General features: G+C 49.2%; 6 protein-coding genes across 6 annotated transcripts; 2 read left to right on the top strand and 4 right to left on the bottom strand.

Moving 5' to 3' along the window:
* Positions 1-7,331: 7,331 nt before the first annotated feature.
* F5B22DRAFT_646773 (inosine monophosphate dehydrogenase) lies at positions 7,332-8,396 on the bottom strand (the record flags this gene model as incomplete). Its single annotated transcript, XM_047978778.1, has 1 exon — positions 7,332-8,396. One exon carries the CDS (start codon positions 8,394-8,396, stop codon positions 7,332-7,334), a length of 1,065 nt encoding a protein of 354 aa, XP_047830500.1.
* Positions 8,397-10,256: 1,860 nt separating this feature from the next.
* F5B22DRAFT_192407 (vacuolar transporter chaperone 4) lies at positions 10,257-13,410 on the bottom strand. The gene is made up of 3 exons (XM_047969513.1): positions 12,446-13,410; positions 10,788-12,386; positions 10,257-10,726 (listed from the first exon to the last, which is right to left on the bottom strand). The coding sequence occupies exons 1-3, from the start codon at positions 12,938-12,940 to the stop codon at positions 10,445-10,447; spliced, it is 2,376 nt and encodes a 791-aa protein (XP_047830501.1). The 5' UTR covers positions 12,941-13,410; the 3' UTR covers positions 10,257-10,444.
* Positions 13,411-13,626: 216 nt separating this feature from the next.
* F5B22DRAFT_636507 (arginine N-methyltransferase 2) lies at positions 13,627-14,994 on the top strand (the record flags this gene model as incomplete). The annotated part of the gene is made up of 2 exons (XM_047977292.1): positions 13,627-14,908; positions 14,960-14,994. The coding sequence occupies 2 exons, from the start codon at positions 13,627-13,629 to the stop codon at positions 14,992-14,994; spliced, it is 1,317 nt and encodes a 438-aa protein (XP_047830502.1).
* Positions 14,995-15,142: 148 nt separating this feature from the next.
* F5B22DRAFT_646776 (hexokinase) lies at positions 15,143-16,793 on the bottom strand (the record flags this gene model as incomplete). Its single annotated transcript, XM_047978779.1, has 5 exons — positions 15,143-15,566; positions 15,627-16,081; positions 16,132-16,542; positions 16,600-16,625; positions 16,676-16,793. 5 exons carry the CDS (start codon positions 16,791-16,793, stop codon positions 15,143-15,145), a joined length of 1,434 nt encoding a protein of 477 aa, XP_047830503.1.
* A 1,555-nt stretch (positions 16,794-18,348) lies between these two features.
* F5B22DRAFT_607532 (uncharacterized protein) lies at positions 18,349-20,245 on the bottom strand. The gene is made up of 6 exons (XM_047975010.1): positions 19,943-20,245; positions 19,785-19,868; positions 19,506-19,716; positions 19,341-19,449; positions 18,501-19,264; positions 18,349-18,436 (listed from the first exon to the last, which is right to left on the bottom strand). Exons 1-5 carry the CDS (start codon positions 19,996-19,998, stop codon positions 18,960-18,962), a joined length of 765 nt encoding a protein of 254 aa, XP_047830504.1. The 5' UTR covers positions 19,999-20,245; the 3' UTR covers positions 18,349-18,436; positions 18,501-18,959.
* A 436-nt stretch (positions 20,246-20,681) lies between these two features.
* On the top strand, positions 20,682-22,573 carry F5B22DRAFT_656151 (Ribophorin I; the record flags this gene model as incomplete). Its single annotated transcript, XM_047979944.1, has 3 exons — positions 20,682-21,028; positions 21,098-21,946; positions 22,001-22,573. The coding sequence occupies 3 exons, from the start codon at positions 20,682-20,684 to the stop codon at positions 22,278-22,280; spliced, it is 1,476 nt and encodes a 491-aa protein (XP_047830505.1). The 3' UTR covers positions 22,281-22,573.
* Between the last annotated feature and the right edge of the window lie 266 nt (positions 22,574-22,839).

Raw genomic sequence — 22,839 nt, forward strand, 5'->3', positions numbered from 1 at the left:
TTTGTTGGGGTTGTTTTACTTTTTGGGGGCCCTGGGAACGGTGGTGGGGGTTTTTATTATGCGGTTGATGCGTTTGGGTCGTAAAATGTAAAAATAAAAAAAAAAAATTTTTTTTAAAAAAAAAAAAAAAAAAAAAAAAAAAAAAAAAAAAAAAAGAGCTCATCGTAACTCGCGGGGCTTCTGTACGGTCCAAGAATAGCCCATAATGGACCTCACATGTGATTGTGGCACAAGTTTTGGTAAAACTACCTACCTAGGTAGTTCCTGCCCATACATTCAACTGTGATGCATGCAGCGCGCATCAGAGCACATCCTTGTTTATTCGCGCCTCAGACTACTGTACATTACTTCCTAAGCGTCTAACTCGGTGGTGACGCGATTGTAACGGATGAGGCAAGAGGTTCGGGGGTTTTTATTTTTATTTTTATTTTTTAACACTCTCGAGCTCTTTCGTTTATCGAAACCTGGCAGTTACAATCCCCCACTTGAACACATTGGGTGACCGAGCCGCCCCAGATCAGCGCGTGAAGAAAAACTGTTCTGGGGACCTTTGGGTCCACTAACCGACCTGCCAACATTCACGAAGACACGCTAGGTATCGGGATCCTCCGCCACAACTCTGTCTTGATATCGGCGAGATATTACGCTTCAGATGGCATGTCAGGCTAGTATAGCTCGCCTTGGCATAGCTATATGTAAGTACACTAGGTACATAGTAGACAGACGGTAGGGACAACCTCTGTTGGTAGTTAGTGGCCATCCGTCTCCGGCCGGTAGGCATGTTGGACGGCCGTGGAACGCCGCCGGCAAATGACTAACATCTTGCTTATGAGGGTCAAGCTTTACCGGTAATTATATCTAACCGTACCTAATACGGAGTATATACCAACTGTAATACCTACCAAGAACGACAACCCGCAGACAAAAGCTTGCCCGAGAGTTTCCAACCCACGCCAAGCTGTCAGGGCATTGTCGCTAAAACCACGGGATCAGATCAAGATGCCGCCAGAGAACAATACGAGATGCAGCCCAACCCAATGGAAGCCGAGCTTGACGCCTCTGGACGTTTAATACCAGCTCGCCAGTAATACTGGAGAGATTAAGGTGCATCGCTACTCTAATCCGCTTCAGGCAACGCGAGCTAAGTAAGTAAGGAGCAAGCATCCTCCCAACGCGTGTGGCTCCGTCAGATCTCTGGTAGAGGCGTGGGAGATACCCTGATCCCTGGCCCCTAACAGGATGTTTAACCAAGCCTCTTCTGCCAGTACTCCACCAGTACGTCTCATCTACATATTTACGCAACAGTACCCAGGTATGTAGGTAGTTATAGATGCCTACTACCTTAGGTATGCGATCTAAGACAAGCTTTTGGCAGGGAAGATTTCCGATAGCTACCTATCGAAGGAGGAAAGTTCAGCAGAAGATCATGCTACTGTAGGTATGGAAAGCATTGCCAGAGCACTACCTAGGTACTCATACAAGGACTGTAAAGCAAATCCGGCTGGCACACCCTGTACTAGAATTCTCCTCTTGAATTATCTCTGCCTACCTATGCATTATGCAGGTTGTAGGATGATTACGAAGTAAGTAGTTACGCTACCGGACCTCAAGGACCACATTGCTATCAGCTGGACTAGGGGCGTGTGAATAGTCATAACCCTTCTCCCTTCGTTTCGATTACGCTTCGGCGGGGTTACCCTTTTTGACAGGGCGGTTAGTCCACTTGTTCCAGGATGATGTTTAATGTTAGCTTGATATTTGCCCCCATATTTCTACTGAATTGAGCAAGAAAGGCTCCCGGCGAACCTGTCCGGGCGACCTGCTGCGCTTTGGCAATACCCCGGCCAGGCCCGGCTGCACCCTGGTCACAATCCCCAGTAACACCCCTGCACATTCTTTGTTTTTGGTACTGGGATAACATCATCAAAGATCACTACCTAGATGTTCACAGATGCTAACCAACACGAGGTAGAAACGGACGGGACGGGCAAGGTAGCATTGCTAGCGTATGATAGTTTGCCGAGAGACATGGCTACCCTGTACACCATATGTAGGTAGTCCTGGATCAACAGACATGCTGTCGTGCCTCTAACATGCCTTTAGGTCCTCTCAAGCTTTCCACATCGCCGACTAGATATTTTTTTCAGCAGGTACCCATGCCTCCACAGGTTCCTGACTCGAGGGCGCCTCCAATTGCAATTCGCATAGGTTTGAAATTGCAATGAGAATCTGAGCGCCAAGTACATGTGCCCTAACGCCATCCTAAAAGTATGCAAGCCACAGCTCCTCAATACCTTGGCTCACGATCATGCACTCTACCCATATTCGTTGACAGCCTCAAGATGAACAAGTCAAGCCTACTCCTGCCTTTTCTCCAAACCCGTTAGGTAGCGGTTTGGTGACAAGGGGTTTTAAGCTGGTATTGTCCAACCTAAGTCCGCTTAAAATCCACTTGATACAGCTGACTGACCTTGCCTCACTTTTGGAAGATTAGACCAACTGCGATAGCGACTTCTTTCAGCTACATTCCCCGGCCTCCTCATGTATCATTGTTCTCAATGTCATGCTTTTCCCTGAAGCTCGAGTTGTGGCTGCTAATGGTAGCTTACCTTGGTCGATCACTATGTCATCATAGACTCACATAGCCTGAGCTATGTGGTATATATTAAGCACTGGTGACAGAGAAACCGTGAGTACCATCATCATTCGAAACTACCTAATTCCCAATGTCGAGCACCAGTAAGTCTCCACAAACCAGCAGAAGCGAGGAGCGCCCGATATTTCCTAGAAGCTTTAGAACTGCAACGTTATTTCAACTGTGGTAGCTGTGCCGCGTACCCGTGGCTGGCTCCTCGTGGCTGCGTACGCCCATCTTTTTTTTTTCGGCCTGCGGCAAGTGCAGTAGTTCGAAGCTGCTGATACTGCCTTATTCCTCATTATGGATTTTGCGAGAAGCTAGCCCGGTAGAATGAGGTCACTGTTGAAAATGCGGTCTAAGGTTTTTTCACCCGGGAAATTAGTCCGGCGGGACAGGAAGAGGAAACGGGATGGTACCGGCTGATAGAGACACACCTTCCTGCAGCCAGTCCTCTTTGAAGGACATGCGCCGCCAGCGTGCATACACTATTTTGTTTCAGTTCCGGCCCATGATTGTTTGTTACCCACGCTTTACCTAGTATAATGAGTAAGTCGGTGGCGATGTTGAGGCTCTAATGCTCCCACCCTGTCTCGTCGGCGGCGGAGCATTACTGACCTACTCCAACTCCCCCTAAGCGAACCATTAACAGACATTGGCGCAAGTTACCGAGTGTAGCACATGCCGTATGATTAGATGATCACTGGACACATTTTCAACGGCATCATACATTTCTTCTTTCAGCAAGTAATTCCCTTGGACCGAGACCAGGGGAAAACATTGTACTAAAATCATCCCCTCCTCGATGATTATCCCATCACGCTGGGCCTGTACCAATTTTGAAGTACGCTTGCAGTATCCACGCTCCCCTTCTCTTGACCGAGAGCGTGCGTGAAAACCCTTACTGCATGGTACCATACCAAGGCTTGTCTGCCTGGGCACCGTTTACGTGCTTGCTGCGTCTGCATTCGATATCCTGTTGGTACAATACAACGGCAGCCGGACAGGGTTAGCCCCTATAAGCGCTTTTTTCCTAGCACGTATCATTGGGCCATTCTTAATAGAGTACCAGACTCTAGCCGCTACATTTGGGGGCATCTTACATACCAAATTCCTGTGGCCATGTTTGGGACAAACATGGGCCTGCCACTATACATTGTGATATATCTATAGTGGGCAATAAGGAGCGTGTTCATTGATAGTACGGCTTACTTCAGGCTGCTCTCCTCTCTCGCCAGATAACAGGTGGTTCAAGCATGTAACTTACTGAAGTTTAAAGCGCCGTAGGCGGGTACTTAGCTCAGGTATTTACGACTAGAACCAGGATCACTATCAGTTAAGATTATCTTACCAATACTATGAATATGTGTACTAGATGGGGAAAGATACGGTCAGTACGTATACCTCTTGCCATATCTCCTGTACACTGGTCCTACCCTCTCCATGCCTTGGCCTGACATATAACGCTGGGTAGCACAATCGACGATGCTTGCTTACTTACATACCAGCTACCAGGTTGGCAAAACGACAAGGCGAGAGGCAGTGTAGACTAACTAAGCCCGTATTGAAATCGCGGAATTTTAAGATATCCCACATCTGATAGGCTTTTTTATAGGTAGGTTGGGTGGCAGTTGGTTGACCATAACCTACCTTTTTTTCTGATAGGACAGAAAATCGATCTATCTACCTACACCGGTCCTTTGCATCACCCAACAAGCACGGCGCACATGACCGAAATGCTACACTGTACTGCTCCCCCACGTATGTATAAGAAAGTAGATCGCATTTGGGTGTGCCAAATTGTCACTCAGGCACCAGGGACAAGGCGGAGGGAGAGGAGGGGAGGGGGGGCTTAGGATAGGGATTGTGTGCTTCTCGCTTGGGGATTGCTCGGCCATCCCGCTACGCTACCAGATTATACATGAGAAAGAGTTGGGGAAATAAGCACATCACTTACACACATAGGTAGCACCTAGTGTACATACAGCCGTGAGTGACGACGCATTGGGGCGTATCTCAGCATACCTACTGTACATGCACATCCATCGCATACCTACTGCATACAGCTGTTCACGATAGGTCTTATGAAGTCGCAGTGTACAATTTCTACTCTTGTTCTACACTAACCATACTAATTGGATCGCCAGGGTTCCCCCCAACCGCAGCGCGACTCGCCGAATTGTCATCCTGGACGGGCACATTGGAGATATACATGTACATTCAAAGAAACTGAACGCGGCCGAGGGCTAGATGAGAGGAGAGGAGAGGAGAGCGCCGCCACGAGTCCTTCCTGCATGAATGGTAAGGGTATTCAGCGTACGCTGCATGGATAATGATCTAGAGAGCACCCGTTATTGGTTTATTGCTGGGTCATCTGTTGTCTGAATGAATGTCATCTGCCAGACTGCCGCCAGCTAAGACCCCTGACCGACCGGCACCCTGACCGCACAGCTTATTCCTACCGGTCCAGAAAATCCCTGCTAGACTGTCGCTTGATCAATTGCTTGACCTCGTCGTTGGGACCACGTACAGACACGTACCTACTTCTACTTTTCCGACATTCGACGCCCCCATCGATAACCACTGGCTTCGGTTTAGCGGATACGGTAGATCTAGGTGGATGCCTAGGTAGGTAGGGACCTAATGTAAGCAATTGCATGCTAACCAGTTTCTTTTCAAGACAGGATCTGTACGAACAATTCAATTCGCTTAACTACCCGTTTACTTACCTGGCTCAACCTACTTGGCTCAACCTACCTGGCTCAACCTACCTGGCTCAACCTACCTGGCTCAACCTACCTGGCTCAACCTACCTGGCTCAACCTACCTGGCTCAACCTACCTACTGTAGACGTCTTGTCTCAGCCCAGATGATTCATCCCAGTGTTCGGTTCCATCAAACGAACACTGGACAGGGTCCGACACTACACACACCCGCAATTGGAGGACGGTAGGGTATGTCACACTCTACGCTAGGAACTTATTGCCGACCTGTACAATGTAGTGGACATGCGTCCGCGGCTTCGTTTCAATGCCACGGGCTAGTCGTCGATCGACACCAACACTACCAACCCACATACCTAGGTATACATAGTATGTAGTGTAGAATTAATCTATACGCCTACTGGGGGTTAGTGTAGTATCTGTGTAGTATCATCACTGCACTCATCCTCTCTTGTCATGTCTTTTTTTGGGTACAGGTAGTGTAGACAGACTGGAGGGAGGGTTACATACATTGGCGTTCCACCCACATACCTAGGCACACACCAACAGTCGCGATACGCAATGCGTCGACAACGACGGGCAGAGGACGGGTACACTACATACTGCCCAGTATGGTACACTTCCAGACTCGGACATATTCACTAACAATTTGTGAGGGGTGGAAATCCTTCAACGACTCACTCACGCCCGTGTGCAATTGAATCCCTGTAACTGGACACAAGACAACGGGTCTGCTACTTACATACCTCGTCATAACATTTACTGCAGACTACTGCTGCGGGATGAAATTTGGGTGACATCGCGGCGTGGGCATTGATGCGTACAGGACTTTGCAAATAGTAGAAACCCCAGATCAGACCAGACCAAAGTGGGCGAGGTGCGGAAGCCGACGAAGAAGAAAGAGATGATGATGATGATGATGATGGGATTCGAGCATCGCAGTTGCAATCTAGGACTTGTCTTGTGAGCTAGACTTTAATCAACGGGGCTTGCAACCCGGCAGATGCTTAGTGTTGATTATCTGCCTACGTTATAGGTACCACCACCCCGCCGGCGCCGTCGTTGTCGTCGTCGTCGTCAGTCGGGGGTAATGACCCGGACGAGGATCAGTATTACATACTCTGGTAGGTAATTGGGGACGAGGAGCGGATCGGGGAAGTCATCCCGACTGACGTGCTGCTGAGGCCGCGAACCAAAAGCAGCAACGTTCTAGAAAACTTCTATAACCCCCCTGTCCTCTCCACTCCAACTAACATCACACCCCCGACGATCGTTCGACAGCTGGGATGCATCCTAGACACCCTGTACATATAATGTGGAATTTGATATACCTACTTAGAACTGTAGATACTTACAGTACACGTAGCTGATTCTCTCGCTCTGACTCGTCATTGCTTGTCCAACCATAATTCGGTATTTATCATTACTGCTACGCTATGCTAGTCTAGTAGACGGTGAATTACACCGCTCGCCTCCCGAGGAAGCCAGGAAGTTCGACCGAGCGTCATGAGGGCCCGTCATCTGAACACAAAAGAGTATGGATAGGTGAAACATGGGGAATGCTTAGGACTTCGGACATCTACATGTAAGTATACTACCTATTAACTTCCTCCCGACTGCCTGGCCTGCAGACACCAACATCCACACCGTCTTGTTTCGAGGACCAGACGAGGTTGTATTGGCGGCTGGGTTAGCTGTCTAGGTAGTAGTGCTGAGTAACGACACAGGTGAACGAGAAATTGCACCATGATGAACTATACCTGCAGTAAACGGAGACCCCGAAACTAATACTACATTCCGTAAGAGATTCTCCGTGCATCTCGCAAGCCTCCCGCAAGCCTCTGACAAGGTCACATATGAATCGTTGTAAATTCACCGCTTCGGAAGTGAAACCAAGTCTCAACCGATCCCCAGATCCTTATTGCGTTCAAGCAGACGTCACAATCCATCCCTAACTGGGTAGGTAATAGATCCTAAACCGCCTCCAAAGCCTCTCTCAAAGCCTTCTTCGTCCCCTCTCTCACAGACCTCACAATATCCCCTGCAGGCTGTACCTCATTAACCAGCGCCACTCCCGCGCCAGCCCAAACAGGCGCGCGATCAGAAAAGCCCATGTCCTCGCGGATAGCAGCCTCCGCATACCGCTGACGAATAACCTCAATATCAACGCCCTGTGTCCAGTCGAGGTAACTGAGTGAAGCAATCGCGCGCCCGTCGTACAAAGGGGGCCATATCGTCGGTCCCTTCAGTTCATCAAAAATGGGCGCACGCGCGGTGCCAAGGGCGCCATCTGAGGTAGCCAGCATAGCAGCGCGGTAGGCAGGGTGCACGACGGTCTCGTTGGCAGCGAGGAATCTCGTACCCATCACCACGCCCGCGGCTCCAAGCGCGAAGGCAGCCGCCGCGCCACGGCCTTCGACAATCCCGCCGGCAGCGATGAGTGTTATATCTGTTTTTCCCACGCTGAGATTCGCAGCGAGACGGACAGCCGTCTCGGGTAAAAGCGATACAACGCTCGCGCCGCGCGCAAAGCCGTGGCCGCCGGCATCACTGCCCTGTATAACGAGGACGTCTGGCGCCGCGGTGCGCGCGACTTCGGCGGCGGCGGAGGCCGAGCCCACTTGGATCCAGATGCGGGTCTGCGGGAGCGCGGTGCGCAGGGCCGTGGTCCAGGGGGCGTAATCCGAGAGTGTTGGCGCGGCGAAGAGCCAGAGGAACGCCGGCGGATGGGATTGAAGGACGGGCAAGACTGCGTCTAGACTGGTCAGGAAGAGGAGCAGGCCGATGCCGATGGGGAGGAGGCCGGTGTTTTGGTAGAATGCGGAGGGTGAAAGGGAGGGGGAGCTGCTGTAGAAGTCTGCGACGGCTTGTAAGTCTGTCCCGAGAGCCGTGATGTTGTCTGCTGTTCCGATTGTCCCTATCCCACCCGCCTGTGTTACAGCCATTGCTAGCGCAGAGCCCGCGAACCCGGCCATCGGCGCGTTGATTATCACGGGGCCGGTGGTCCAGGGGTAGTCTGTGAGGAGCTTTGAAGGCATTATGATTTTCACCGTGAGGCCTAGTAAATTTCTTGTATTGCGGCTAAAGGGTGTGCCCGAGCCTGGGTGGTGTAGATTCACATATCATGGAATTCTGAAGCCTTTTTATTATTCAGTTCGGTCCATCCCGTAGATCGTATATCTCCGCGGAGAGGATAATCGCAGTAAACCTGGATATAGATATAGGCCGTTCGTGAGATGATGCGGTGTTGGCTGCGGGAATCCTAGTTCCACTTGGGTTCTCGGATCCTCGGATCTTTCAAACCCACACAATCCCAAAGGATCAGTTGCTCTCTAGAGATATATAGTCTAGACATGAACTGGCGTTCCACTTGTCACGAGATTACTGCTCTCTCCGACCAAGTAAACGGGCAAAAAGCGTAGCTGGAGATGCCATGAGATAACCATCAATGAGTATAGCCTTAAGTAGACCTTTTGATGGAATAGTGAGTCACATGTCGTTATGCACGATGCACGGCCAACTCAGCCAAGCAGATCGGCGTCGTGTCACACGTAATCTTTAACGGTCTGATCCCTGAGCTCTTGAGCGAAGAACATACTAACTGGACATCCACTGAGCGGTACATACGTATACCTAGGTATGGCAAGAATCCAGTGAACAAGAGCTAGGACAGGGAGGGGTTGGGGTGAGCTCCCTATTCATCGATTTATCTAACCTAAGTATCTATTTCATTTCATTCATGTTTATTCCACAATCTTACTGCCTACCTTACTTATCTACCTATTTGCGTGCGCGCCGTATGCCGTTAGAATTCAACTAGGTATCCTAAAGAAAGGAAGGAGAGGAGAAGATCGAAGATGCTAATAAACTTGAAAAATTAGGTCTTTCTATTTAACTGAACAGCAAGTGTATGAGCTCTTCTCAAAATGTGGCGAGATCAAGCGCCTGGTTATGAGATTGAACAGGTATAGTACGAGGTATATCGGTGGAACGAAGCTTGATGACCGTGTTATCTGTACAGATCTAGACAGTTGTGTCAGAAGACTTATGTATCCCTACCTATCCTATTTAGCGGTATCTCTTGACCAGCCGGAGCGCTATATCAAACGAAATACAGTCAGCTAAGCCACCCGTAAATACCAACACACATCTAAACTCCGTGCACCACGGCACTTCTCGAAGCATATACCTAAGAAAATACTACGATACTACGTATATGCAGTGATACCTTCGGATGGGTATGTAGTGAAATACACCGTCGAACAATACCTAGACACCTACAGACAGGTCGCAGGCAGGGCAGTTACGCCAGGGCGTGGAAAGCTTACCTACGATTGGCTTTAGAAACGGAAGGCTAGAAAGAGGGGAAAGCATTGCTGATCTATAGTGTCCATAAGTAGGTAAGTTAAGTACTTGAGTACAGAACTGCCTGCACTGCAACATCATTCTCTCGCCTCACCTCGCAATAGCCTGACGATACAACGTCAACCGCGTCTTGAAACACGAGGCGCCCGGGTAGTATACATATACATGTGACACGCTTTCAGGAAAAAGCGAACGAGGGAGGAGGTAAGATGGAAGTCAGCCGAGGGCGTGGCACTAGAACAACGGGTGATTTCGAGATTGAGTATAGGCCGGCTGAGAATGTAAAAAATGTGCATGTCTACTGTGCGCCGTGCGCTAATTTCTTGCGGGTAAAACAAAAACCAATCTGTCCAGGCCACGCGGAACGATAGATCGATGTAACTCCAGTCTGCCACGCTCGCTGACAGTGAAATACAGTCAGTCAGTCAAACCCAAAAAATAAGACCCAAAAGACCCACGATAGAAGGTGGTAGCCTTCTAGAAGGTCATACAAGAATCCTTCCATGCATGCCATGCGCGCTAGACAGGGGCAAACGGGGCCAGATAGTGAATAGGTACTCTTGGGATCATTGATACAGGATGCATTGAGAACAACGGTAACAATTTCTTGATATACATAGCTACAATCTACAGAAGGGTGGCAGCCACAATTCCAGGCAGCTAGCCAACTCGTACTTTTAGACTTAGGTCCAGGCTTCCGGGCAATCGGCAATACGAAGGCTTACCATAAACGTCTCTCCTTACCCTCAAAGGCAAAATTCAATGCAACGCCGAGGAACAGTGCAGCACATAGAGCAGTTGGGCCCAATTTGTCGTAGTACCTGATTACTCTGCGCTCGCGGATGGCTTTGCTTCGGTACAGGTAGATACCGACTGAGTAGCAAAGCGCCAGGATAGCCAGCAAGGTGAAGACGCCGGCGGCCACAAACGCGAGTGTGGTTGGCTTTTCCCCAAAGTTCAGTAGGGTAGCAGCAATCGCACCGACATAGATAGAAAACTCAAGCTATGATGATCATATTAGTTAACCATGAATCGCTTGACTTGGGGGGAAATCAAACACTTACCCAGCCAAGGAATGTTCGCTCTGCGGCAAAATAGACCTTCGGTTCAACCCTGACAGGTACATAAATTTTCTTGCCCTTCGGTGCTTTGAATTTTCTATTTTGAATCTCTTGGTCGCCGAAGAACATCTGGTTACGATTACTTCGTGGTACCGGCGTGGCTCGGGGTCGGGGAGTAATAGTACTCAGTACCTGGAAAGCTCCACGCCCTGCTGCCTTGGCATAACTTTGTGCCATTGTAGAAATATAGGTCCAACCTCCTATCCTTCTAGCCTCCTCTATTCGATCTTCTTCATCTGATTCATCATCCGAATCATATATTGGGTAATCCTCGTTGGGCATTGGAACCGACGAGGTTTGTCCTTCAATATCGCCAATCGCCAAGGTTGGTGCGTGACGAGATGCACCATTATTACCATTGGATGGGCTATTTGTTGACAGCTGACGTGCATCCTCCATGTCCGAGTCATCATCCTCATCATCAGATGTAGTACCACTCACAGAATGGTCTGGTCGCTGGATTCCAAAATTGTGTGTAGCGGGTTTGCGAATATCAACATCCATCTGTGGCATCCAGTATGGAAGAAGTCTAATATGCTGGGGGAACAGGGAAGCTGTGCCATGAATGAATTTTGAGAACTTGGGCACGGCTTCGACAAGGTGGCTTGATATCAATTGCCGAACCCATTCTGGAGGTTCCTGGCCATGTTGGGTCTGCAACTTCACTTCGAGAACAGCATAGGGGAATCTTACGACATCACCCGGCGGCAATTGAGAGAATGGCCAGTCGATACCTATATCCATCCGTCTCCAGTTGTTTCCAGAGCGTGTGACGCCATCCAGGTTATCTTCACGCACCATTGTCAACTCAGTATCGAGGGATATCCGGACTCGGGCGTCTGCAGGAAGCTGAAAAGCTGTTCGGTTATAGAAAGACCGGCAGACTGGCTTGTATCCATTTTTCAAAACAGAGTATTGAGTCTCCTTAGCCAGGCTCTCGTCCTCCGCAATAGCCTTCTCAGACTTCTTCCCATCTTTTCGTGCTTTCTCAAAAAGTGCTGCCGGGAGCAAGTCGCCCCTCATGTATGCGTTGACGTTCTTCTCTTTCAATGCAAACCGTGCTTTGACAGACTTCTCCCCAGTCCAGTCCTCTCGGTGGGTCTTTCGTTCGACAAATATGGTATCATTCTGCATCCCACCATACCACCGCAGACGGATCGCCTCTGCTCCCTCCGTCTTCTTCAGTCGCCCTTCATATAGGTCCCACTTATCAGGGTTGTCGTAGTAAATAGAGGTAATGGCCGAATCTGCAGGCTCGAATTCCTTGCTCGCGTTGAAGACGAGGACTGGAAGATGTTTGAGGATTATAAGTTTCAGCTCCGTAACATTATCCGGATGAACCCAATATTTCGTAGTCTGGCGAATGAAGCTCCCCTGGGTCCCGCCGGCGGCACTGTCGCCTTTGACTGGATTTCCTCGAGTTCGGACGTTATTATACATGTTGGAGAGTTTGACAACTTCGGCATCGAAGTCTTCATTGTAGAAAGGCTTTTGCTTCAGCGCAGCATCAAACGCAGGCCGAAGGTACCAGTTGGTCGTTTTCTATATCATATGTAAGCTTGGCCATTACAGATTGCAGTTTGGGACTGGGAAACACGCACATCGTGCTTTTTTATTATCTTATAGAACCCCGTGTAGTTCAGTTGGACGTATTTGGCGAGATCGTGGACATCTGCGATGATGTCGCTCAAGTCGTCTTCTAACAACATGAACTCTTCCTCAGAGGGCCCTTGCTCATTCAATCCGCGTTCCGTTGCCCTTGAGACAACTTCCCTGACTTCTCGCTCGCCGACGGCTATACGGCGCTGTATCTCGGATTGCTTGACTTTTGTTTTCGTGTAAACCTTTTCTAGCTCAGCATAGAGCTTTGCAATGAAAGCTTGCTCATCTTCCTCAGTCCATCGCTTCTTTTGCTGAGCTTTCTTGTCTTGCTTCGCGGGGGAACCCTCCGAGGGCCCAGCTCCATTGTCTTCTTCATGAGCGTCAAGAGGAGTCCCAGACGCCTTCTTGAGTTCGCTTTTCAATCCATCGTAGTCGATGTAGTACCACTGATATTCGCGGATAATGCTGGAGCGCAGCTGCTGGCCAAATTTCATGGCTACAATCCTCTGACGACCGTAGCTTTTTGGGTTACGATTTGAGTGTCGCGAAAGTCGTTGAGAGAATTAATTGACCTATATGATTTACGCATCAGTGTTAATGGCCAATTAAAATCATTCAAGTTTGACGCAAATCAGTCGCGAGAAAGCGTACAGAAGAGGGCTGTTTACTCAAAAACAACGATGGATAGTGAGTGCACTGGACCATCAAAATACCGGTCCAAATTATCTTAAACCCCGAGTAAGCGATATATGTCCTCACAATACGTTTCAACAATGATATTGCTTCTCGCTCTCGGGATTCACTGCGTGTAGTAGGTGAAGAACAAGATTTGTCGCAAAATGGATTACCCTTCTCCAACAAGGTCCAGCCAGTACTAGGTCCCCACACTAGCTCGATAGCATAGTGCCCCCACCCCGCTGTGACGTTAGGGCGCGCGAGGCCACCGCGATGCATTGACCAATGATATAGCGCAGTGGTGCACGTGTCCAGCGACCGATTTTAGCACACAAATACAGTGCACATTGTGAATTATCACTGTACCCCTCCCCTGTTGTTCTAGCCCCTTGCCTTGAGGAGCTACCCTGTAGGTTGCCAAATGCTTTTTTTTGCCCCGCAACACCAAAAGCTAGAATGAATCTACAGTTACCAGTTGCAGGTTACAAGCAATCACCTCGCAATAATGCCCGACGATGCAATTGAGGCCCGCATCCCGGCCTCTTGCCCCGTTACGATATCTGAGATCCTCCGCCGTGCTTGGCACCACGATCTAGCCGGTCTGAAGGCCCTCCTCTCCGTCCCAGGTCGGGCCAGCGTGCAAGAGCCGACAACCGGCGAAACACCCCTCCACGCCGCGATCCGGTCATGTGGAGCACGAACACAGAAGAACAATAACGAGGCGCCGGCGGAGAAGTCTGCCTCCGTTGATATTGAGGCTGCCAAAGCCGTCGTGCATGAGCTGTTTCTCAGTGGCGCAATCTGGAACGACGTCGACAGCAACAACGAGACCCCAGGCTGCGTAGCAGCACGATTGGCGCAGGATGACCTTTACAATGAATGCGTCAGTGCCGGGATGCGCGCCGAGCTGCTGTTTGGACTATTAGACGGCTATGAAGCACTCGATTCCGACGCTGAGGAGGAGGACGAAGACAATGGCGAGGACAAGGCCAATAACCGCGAGGACGCAGCAACTAATGAGGATACCGAGCATCAGGATGATGCCCCAGAAGACATTATCCTGGAATCCGACCCCGACCGCGCGTTCTTGCCCCCGCAAACAGAAGGCACGGTGACGAGCGCGGCCTACCTACGCGCAAACCTGACATACACCGACGGCAAGCTGGTAGATGACCAGAACAACGGCGTGATGATGGCCTGGGAGACGTCAATCATGCGGTCGTCTGTAGATGCCCTGCTCCCGGGTCTGCCAGCCGGGAAGCGAATTCTGAATATTGGCTTCGGGATGGGTATCATAGACGGCATGTTTCGGGAAACGCAGCCCTCCCGCCATCATATTGTTGAAGCGCATCCTGAAGTCTTGAAGCATGTCGAAACAAGTCCCGATTGTACTTTTGGCAAGGACTGGGAGGCTAGCGCTAGTGAAGGCGCCTATAAAATCTATGCAGGTAAATGGCAGGAGGTTGTGCCGGGGTTATTGGAACAGGGCGAGTTATACGATGCCATCTATTTTGACACTTTCGGCGAAGACTACAGCCAGCTACGCATGTTTTTTACCGAATATGTTCCTGCCCTGCTTGATGAAGGTGGCATTTTCGGGTTTTTCAATGGCCTAGGCGCTGATCGTAAGGTTTGCTACGATGTCTACACAAAGGTTGTTGAGATGCACTTGGCAGATGCTGGGCTGGATATTGAGTGGAACGAATTAGATGTTGATATGAAAGGTTTAGAGAAGGAAGGCAAGGGCGAATGGTCTGGTGTCAAGCGGCGTTATTGGACCTTAGACAGTAGGTCTTCCTTCAATAAGTTCCGCTTCTTCCATTACTGACAAGGAACAGAATACCGGCTACCTGTTATCACACTAATGGGCTAGGGAGGACCGCTCTGGGGCATGAGAAAGGTACATATTGATTGTATATCCGGTTCCTCGAGGCCCTCGTCTATATGTCTATGGATCTATTGGACATCAACGGCTTACTTTTCAACTCTCGGTCCCCTGGTACAATACAGGCGGTGTCCATTTACTGGAAATTCTCAGGGTGCAGGATACCTGCAACATTGCCTTTACCGAATCTTTTGAGTGTCAAGGCAGCAATCAAGGCGGCGCCAACACCGCTACCATCTTCAGCAGCCAAAATCTCCACTGGGTCCTCCTCTTTCGAGCTAGACTTGGCCGGCCAATCAAGGATCTCCCGCAAAGCCTGAGCACCTCGAGCTTTGAAATGAGGATATTTGTTGAAGACGGAACCGTCAGCACCGACGTGACAAGGCTGCAGGTTCTTCTTGGTACAGATGGCAGCGACACCACATGCAGAAAGACGAGCAGCGCGGGTACCGATGAGCTCGGCGGCCCGACGAATAAGCTCTAGCTCGGGTTGCGTGCAGGTCAAGTGGAGCTTATCTTTGAATAAATCTGCAGTTTCCTGTAGGTTCTCAAATGGATCGCTAAGGAAATTGTTAGCATAACCTTAACTTCACTGGTGAGGGCGTGGATGGAAAACCGACTCTTCAATGGCAGATAGGAAGGATGCATCCAATGAATACGGTTTCCGCAAGGCTTTGATATCTTGGCCCTCGAAGATGTGAATATCCTTGTTGTCGTGCAGGTCCACCATGATCAAGCGGAAAATCTCGCCAAGGTACAGTCCTGCAATGCATTTTTCGAAAGCTTGCTGCCCTGGGCGTGGGGACTCCTTGTCGATGATGATATCGTACTTGGTCCGAGGAAGTATCTTATGCTCGTTGTCAAAGGCACCCCATTCGCAGTTGATAGCCATGGGCATATCAGGAGGCAAGTTCATATGTGCTAGCTTAGGGATAGAACCACAGTTTTCCATGTAGGCAGCGTTGCACCCGGTTCCGAAAATGCACCCGATCTTCATCTTTGGGTCGGTATAAGCTGAGGCGATGAGTGTACCTGTAGTATCGTTGATCAATGCAGAAACCACAATTGGTACACCCTAGTCACGAATTAGTTCAGGAGCAAGACCACAGGCGCGTATAAGCCTACCCGTTGTTGCAAGGCAGCTTCAAGCATGGGGACAACATTTTGACCTTCCACGCCATCAATGTCAAAACCTTTTGTCCATCGCTGAAGGATACCTTCATCAATATAGTTCTGTGTGGCAGGGTAAGAGAAGGTGAAACCAAGAGGAATCTTTCCCTGGGCAGGCCTTTCACATTGCTGTACTTCCACGAACTGCTGCAAGCAGTCGGCTATGTACTCCCATAGCTCGTCCGAGTGGCCTGTCTTTAGTTCCTCAGGCATACGGTATTTAGACTGAACGATATCGAACTCCGACTTGTTATCTGTTAGAGTGATCTCACAAACGCGCAGATTGGTGCCGCCCATGTCCAGCGCTAAGTATCTACCGGTTTCGTATCCATCGGGGAAGTCCATAACCCAAGTCGGATTCATAGGCTAATGATCTTCAATTAGCTAGATGCTGTAGGTGAAGCTGATTCCGACGTGACCTACAATGCTACCTCCCTCGACACTCAAGCCTGTATGCGTTAGCTATTGAGGTGCCTATCATATAATGAGTGCCACACACCTTTCTCAAGCTCGGCCACGAAATGCTTCGTAATCGCCTTAAGCTTAGCCGTGTCCACGGCAAAAGCCTCCTCCAGGCTCTTAATCTCGGCCAACAGATCTTTGGGCACGTCCGCCATTGATCCTATGTTATTCTGACTGTCAGTTATATGTGGGGAAGGCGTAATAGGGATCATTTAAAAACACGAATGATTGTAACGGTGGTAGTTTAAAAACAGCTTCTGGTTTCCAATTGGCGATTTCCTTTAGATATACAAAGGAACGCCTCGTATAGCTGACGGGTATATTGAATCAGAGTAATCAGGGGACAATACCAGGAATCATAGCTTAATATGTAAGAAATCGATGTTTTTGCCAGCTAAGGTGAGGGTTTATAGGTCTCCTAGGGGGGGATTGATACCAAGTGCTTCATGCAAAGACTCGCCTTTATGATTTGAGGCGTGTTGAATGAAACTCTTCAGGTGTGTGAAAACCAACAGGCCGAGTTTAAGCATGGTACATTGTGCCCAAAGAAAAGAGTTTGGCTGACTGCACAGTGGGAAGGAGGTATTATAAACAAAAAGCGCGGTTGATCATGTGCAACCCGACGGCCGCACATGCACCGAAGGTGACGGAGTATCAGTAGGACAATTGCGCGTATAATGACTTGACGTGACCGCTCTGTGCTCTGGCGCACCTATCCAGACTTCCGGGGCAGACGAGAAGCAAACATTTGAACCGAGAAAATACGTACCCTTGCGGGAGGGGGGCTTTCGTGGTCCTACACCAACCATTCTGAAGACGCGGTGAAGATATGAGAGATATCTTGGTGTAGAAAGGGAGGTTTGCTAATGAGGCAATCCAGATGAGCCCCAAGCTGCGGTTTCTAATTCCGGATTAGTGAAACTCAAGGCGGCTATCTCAGAAGCAAGAAGGCATACAAACTCAGGAGAGCAGGAGTGGTGATGATGAGGGAGCGTTGGTAATAGATGTATCCAGGGAAATGGGCCTTACTCAGCTCACCTTGGCCTACCCTACCCCCTAGACATAATTATACAAAAGACTTACCTAGCCATCTAGTGGACAGCGCGTGGGGGGGGCGCTTGCTTTGCGGGCATTTCGACAGTGACGAAGTCTTGGGGTTGGGTGAGGGGCAGAGCTGACATCTGGATGCCCCTCCCTGGGCCGGACCTCACTAGCCAGGCGAGCCAGGTAGGTAAGCTTCGGTCGAATTGCTGTCATGATCCACCGGAGAAGCCCTAACCTACCAAATATTTACTTTACACCACTAGGTACATGGTAGGTAGGTAGGTAGGCAATGGACCGTCTAGACAAGCGTCACCGGCCTAAAACTCAGAGCCTCTAGATTGTGCAAATTTATTACCTAGGTACATACATGAGTAGGTAAGAGGTAAGTAAGCCCTACGACCCCCAGGGGCCCCGTCCAGGGCCGTATCCCGTCATTTCCAGGTACCATAGGTATTAGATACCCACCTATGTAGATATGTAGGTAGGTATGATACATCATAAATGCAGCCTATAACTACCTAATACACTATAACCTTATGACATCTAGATACCTAAGGTACAGATACAGTTGTTAGTAATAGCTTTTAGCTGCCCAATTAAACCTCTGTCGGCCGGAGCGGAGCTCCTATACATACAGTAGGTAGTAGGAATCTACCAGTAATGTCCGTGGACTTGACACCATCCTTTTGTCCTCCAGAAAGTGTTTCCACGCTTGTAATTGTATGTGGAGATACGTGTACCTACAGTAGTACGGTAGGTAGGCCGTGGGGAGCTTCATACCGTTAGCGCGCGCGATGTTCTAATCCCCGAGGAGCAGGCATCCAGACCTCAACATCAAGCCAGATGTTGCTGTGGGCCTGCAAGCAAGCAATCCATGGAAAATCGGAACAGCGGTGTGTACAGGTATCCTCGATCAAATATACTTCGCAACCTTTTACTATGTAGATTCCATTCTCACTGGGGTTTGGGTGTCGCCATGATATTATCTAAAATGGGTTTGCAAGTTCTTCTTGGTCACGCGGAGACACTCTCACAATCTAAGTAAATTGAAACCTCCCCGGATTTCATTTCGCTAAGCTTGGGACACCCCAGAGCACCTGAACTACTTTTGCGACTCCGAAAACGAGAAGATGCGCAAGACTGCCATATAATAAGGATTAGTGGAAAATCTAACCTAGCACAAGTATCTACGGCATCCCCCAAGGCAAAAATCCGTGTCAAGGAATGACAAGATGCATTCTCATCAAATGGGAGCATGGGGAGGGGACTCGGGGCTTTCAGTGACGTGACTGATGAGTGTCGATCTTGGTGGTGTGTTCGTCCATGACTTGAGAAGCGTGTTGTACTACTTGATCGGGGGACTGTTCATCCTGCTCCTCTGCCTCGGGTAGCTTCTCGAGAAACAGATCGCTGACACTACCCTTGCCCGTTGCCTTTTGAAAGATGGCCAACGCCGTGCCAAATTCTCTATGTTTGCCAATTTGAATCGCATCTAGCATGTTCAAAGCAAAGTTCTGGCAATTGTTTGTAATAAGATTGTAGCCCTTCTGTTTTTCCCTCATATTGTAGATAACCATCTCACCTACATGTCAAGCAGTTTGCGTTAGAGAGATGTGCTCCTACAAGATCAGGACTAGTAGAAGAGATGATGGACCCACCAGCTTGTCTAAGAGCCTCATCGTTGAGTTTTGTCTTGCCAACTTCGTAGCGTGTCCACTCAGTACCTGCTTGCTCGCCATTGATGTAAATAATGTCCAAGTTCTCATCCTGTTGAGTGTAAGTAGTAGCCGCTTCTTACGGGCAAGGTCATAAGAGTAACAGACCATCCACAGCTGATGACAGTATTCACCCACTAGAATGGCCCAGTGCTGGGTAGGGTCAGGATAATTGTTGATCTTTTTGGATATAAGTTGACCGAGCCCTGTTTCTGCAAGCCAACCCCCGCCAGGGACAGGATGCCACCCGATAGCAACGGTGCGGCTCTCCGCGACAAGGCCCGGGTGAGCCGGTGGAATTACATTGGGTTGGTGGCCTCTGTTTGGAGGGATTCAGTACATACACCCGTGGCACACAATGCGGTTTATCAGCTGAAAATCGCTCACAGGCCTAGGGCATGTTGTGCATGTAGCTTTCCCTTGGTAAATTCCTCTTTGCTCTTTGAGAGTCCCTTTGAGAGTTCCTCTTTCCTGTGTCAATGGTTAGGATTTATAGCTTCTGAGAGTTACGACACAAGGTTGCCATGCTACAAGCTCTTACATACAAAAATGATTTAAACCTGCTTCTTTTGGAGCGCGGTTCACCGTCAGAATCCGACATTTTATAGTGACTTCTTGGCGAAACTCTATGTTTCCGATCTCGATCCAGACTTTGCAATAGGAGATGGGCACAAGGTAAATCCTAGGTGAATGACTGCAGCTTCGGTACTAATGGGGGCTAAATCTACATACCTCCTACCTAGGGAGTAGACGGGATGATTTACAGCGCTGCTACCTACTGCCAATCAGGTACTGGTAAACTTAGGTAGGTATTGACTATGTACATAGGTACCTAGAGAGTGAACGGCCGTACCCAATATGCTTTATTGAATATCTCGACCAGCTCAGCTAAAGAAGTGAAGGTGTAGGTACCTACGGGTGGAGTTGACCTCTGATTAGATAGCCGATAAGATAAGGCTGAAGTCATAGGTACCGGTAGTCGATCGGCGAGTATGTACATACCAGGTAAGTACACTCACTAGCATAGGTACTTAGGTAGTGGCAGACCCACTTTCTAAGTTGTTCGGTCCTGTGTGCAATTGAGCAACGTAAGCTGTAAGTTTTGGAGAGGTGTACACTACTGGCTGAGCTACCAGGCCAAGGCGACATCACCGAGCTGCGCGCGAAGAGCTACAGTATCTACCCAGCTTCTCTTTATTCTTCATCTTTCTCTTCTATCCCGAGTATCATACGCAACTGCGGAGCCGCTCAATTGATGAGCGCTCTTTTCGGTGTTCCTTCACCATGAAGTTCACTGCCGCTGTGGCTGCGTGTCTTTCCTTACTTTCGACAGCCTATGCAGATAGCAGAGTTGATACATCCTCGTCCAAAGTGCTTCTACCTTCCACATTCAAGCCACCGCAGATCTTCAAAAATGCCAACCTCGTCCACATTATCTCGTTAGAGAAAAACTACGTCAAGGAATCCATAAACGTCCTAATCGAAAACGTGTCCGAGGCGCCTCAGGATGAATACTTCTTACCCTTCACGAGCGAACAGATGGAGAAGGTCGGAGGCTTCGAAGTCAAGGACAGGAAGAATTCGGAGGTTGTAGGATTTGGTATTGATGCGGTTGAATTTGATCCATTAAGGCAAGTTGGTCCTTCTGCGTTGTGCTGTTACCGTCCTGGCGAGGCTTCTACTAACGCTCGACCTGGCAGTGATACCCAATTCTACCGGATCAAACTCCCTGCGCCTCTCGCACCCGGAAGCCAGCAAACCCTGGGCATTTCCTTCTACTACTTAAATGCCTTGAAAGCACTGCCTGGTTCAATTGACCAAACAGACAAGCAATATCTGGTCCACACCTTCTCCGCCTACTGCCCCTCGGCATATTCCACGTTGAAGCAGAAAACCGAAGTCAAGTTGCCCTCTTCGGAAGCCCCTGAGTATACTAAGATCGCTGGAAACGAAGAAACAAAAGAATTTCCGGTTAGACAAGGGTCAAAGCTCACCTACGGCCCCTTCCCTGAGGTTTCGGCTGGCGCAAGCTCGCCCGTCAAAGTACGATACGAATTTAACAAACCCGTTACCCACGTTTCGCAACTTGAGCGTGACATTGAGGTTAGTCATTGGGGAGGAAACATTGCCTTCGAGGAACGATATACGCTTTTCCATTACGGCGCAAACCTTTCATCTCAATTTAGTAGAGTCAAGTGGGCGCAATCTCAGTATTTCAGCCCGCAAACCTTCGCCTTGAAGGAGATGAAGTTTGTTCTTGGGGCTGGAAGTAAGGATGCATATTTCACTGATGTTATTGGCAACGTGTCAACATCCCGCTTCCGTACGAGCAAGCGCGAAGCCGTTCTTGAGCTCAAACCTCGTTACCCAGTCTTTGGTGGCTGGAAATACCCCTTCACAGTCGGTTGGAACGCAGATTCCAACAACTACCTAAAGAAATCCGGCGATAAGTTCCTGCTGAACATACCCCTCATTGAGGGTCCTAAGCAAGCAGAGGGTGTTGAGTACGAACATGTGGATGTTCGCGTTATCTTACCTGAGGGTGCCGAGTAAGTTTGCAGGTAGTTAGGGGCTTTAATACTACTAATACTAATATGAAATAGGAACGTCGAATTCTACACTTCGGCGCCCGGCTCATCCATCACTGAGCACAGTATCGACATTGTCAGGACGTATCTGGACACGGTTGGCCGGACTGTTCTCACGATCAAGGCGCGGAACTTGGTGGACGAGCTGCGTGACCGTGAACTAATTGTATCATATGAGTACTCTACAGTCGCCGCTCTTCGCAAACCGTTCGTTATTTTCTCGAGTACTATGGCGGTATTTGTGGGCATCTGGCTGCTCTCGAAGCTCGATGTAAGCTTCTCGACGAAACGATGATGTTAATTTCGTTATCAATGAGCAGCGAAGATCTTCAGATGCATTTTGTAGGAATATAAAAAAGGGACACTAAACCCGGAGGCCTTAGATGTAAAGTAAGGCCTAGATAAATAAAGATCGCTGAGCGAAATTATCAACCACAGTAATGATACCGACGCCTTGATCTCGCTCATCGGTCAAGTTAGGTTGCAGACCTAGTGATCGTGGTGGAAGATTACTCCTCCTCAGTTACTATTTCTCACATAGAACTCGCAAGTTATATCTTGCTAAAGATAATTCTGATCATTTTGTTAGTTCGAGAGCCTCTACTGCTGGGATTTCTTCACACTAGGGTACCATATTCGGTGCGAGGAGCTGTGCTAATAGACGCAGGGTCTTGAGGGCCTCAGTCAACTAGTAGATCAGCATATTGTCCCTTGTCGGTCGAGGAGGCAGTACCGTACCTACCTAGACGCTACTGTACGTTTATGCATGAAATCGAATGTGGGGTATGCATGCTGACGTCGCTGCAACATCATAGGATAGGACGGACGGTCCTTGAGAGCTTCGGTTACATTGA

This window comes from Xylaria bambusicola (assembly GCF_022495145.1).
Source record: "Xylaria bambusicola strain CBS 139988 unplaced genomic scaffold F5B22scaffold_22, whole genome shotgun sequence".
Lineage (NCBI taxonomy): Eukaryota > Fungi > Ascomycota > Sordariomycetes > Xylariales > Xylariaceae > Xylaria > Xylaria bambusicola.

Coding starts and splice junctions, on each gene's coding strand:
- F5B22DRAFT_192407 (XM_047969513.1), bottom strand. CDS start 12,940: ATGAAATTTGGCCAGCAGCTGCGCTCCAGCATTATCCGCGAATATCAG. Junction 12,387..12,445: donor AGATAATAAAAAAGCACGAT/GTGCGTGTTTCC, acceptor CATATGATATAG/AAAACGACCAACTGGTACCT. Junction 10,727..10,787: donor AGCGAACATTCCTTGGCTGG/GTAAGTGTTTGA, acceptor TGATCATCATAG/CTTGAGTTTTCTATCTATGT.
- F5B22DRAFT_607532 (XM_047975010.1), bottom strand. CDS start 19,998: ATGTCGGATTCTGACGGTGAACCGCGCTCCAAAAGAAGCAGGTTTAAA. Junction 19,717..19,784: donor GCACAACATGCCCTAGGCCT/GTGAGCGATTTT, acceptor CCCTCCAAACAG/AGGCCACCAACCCAATGTAA. Junction 19,265..19,340: donor TGAGGCTCTTAGACAAGCTG/GTGGGTCCATCA, acceptor CTTGACATGTAG/GTGAGATGGTTATCTACAAT.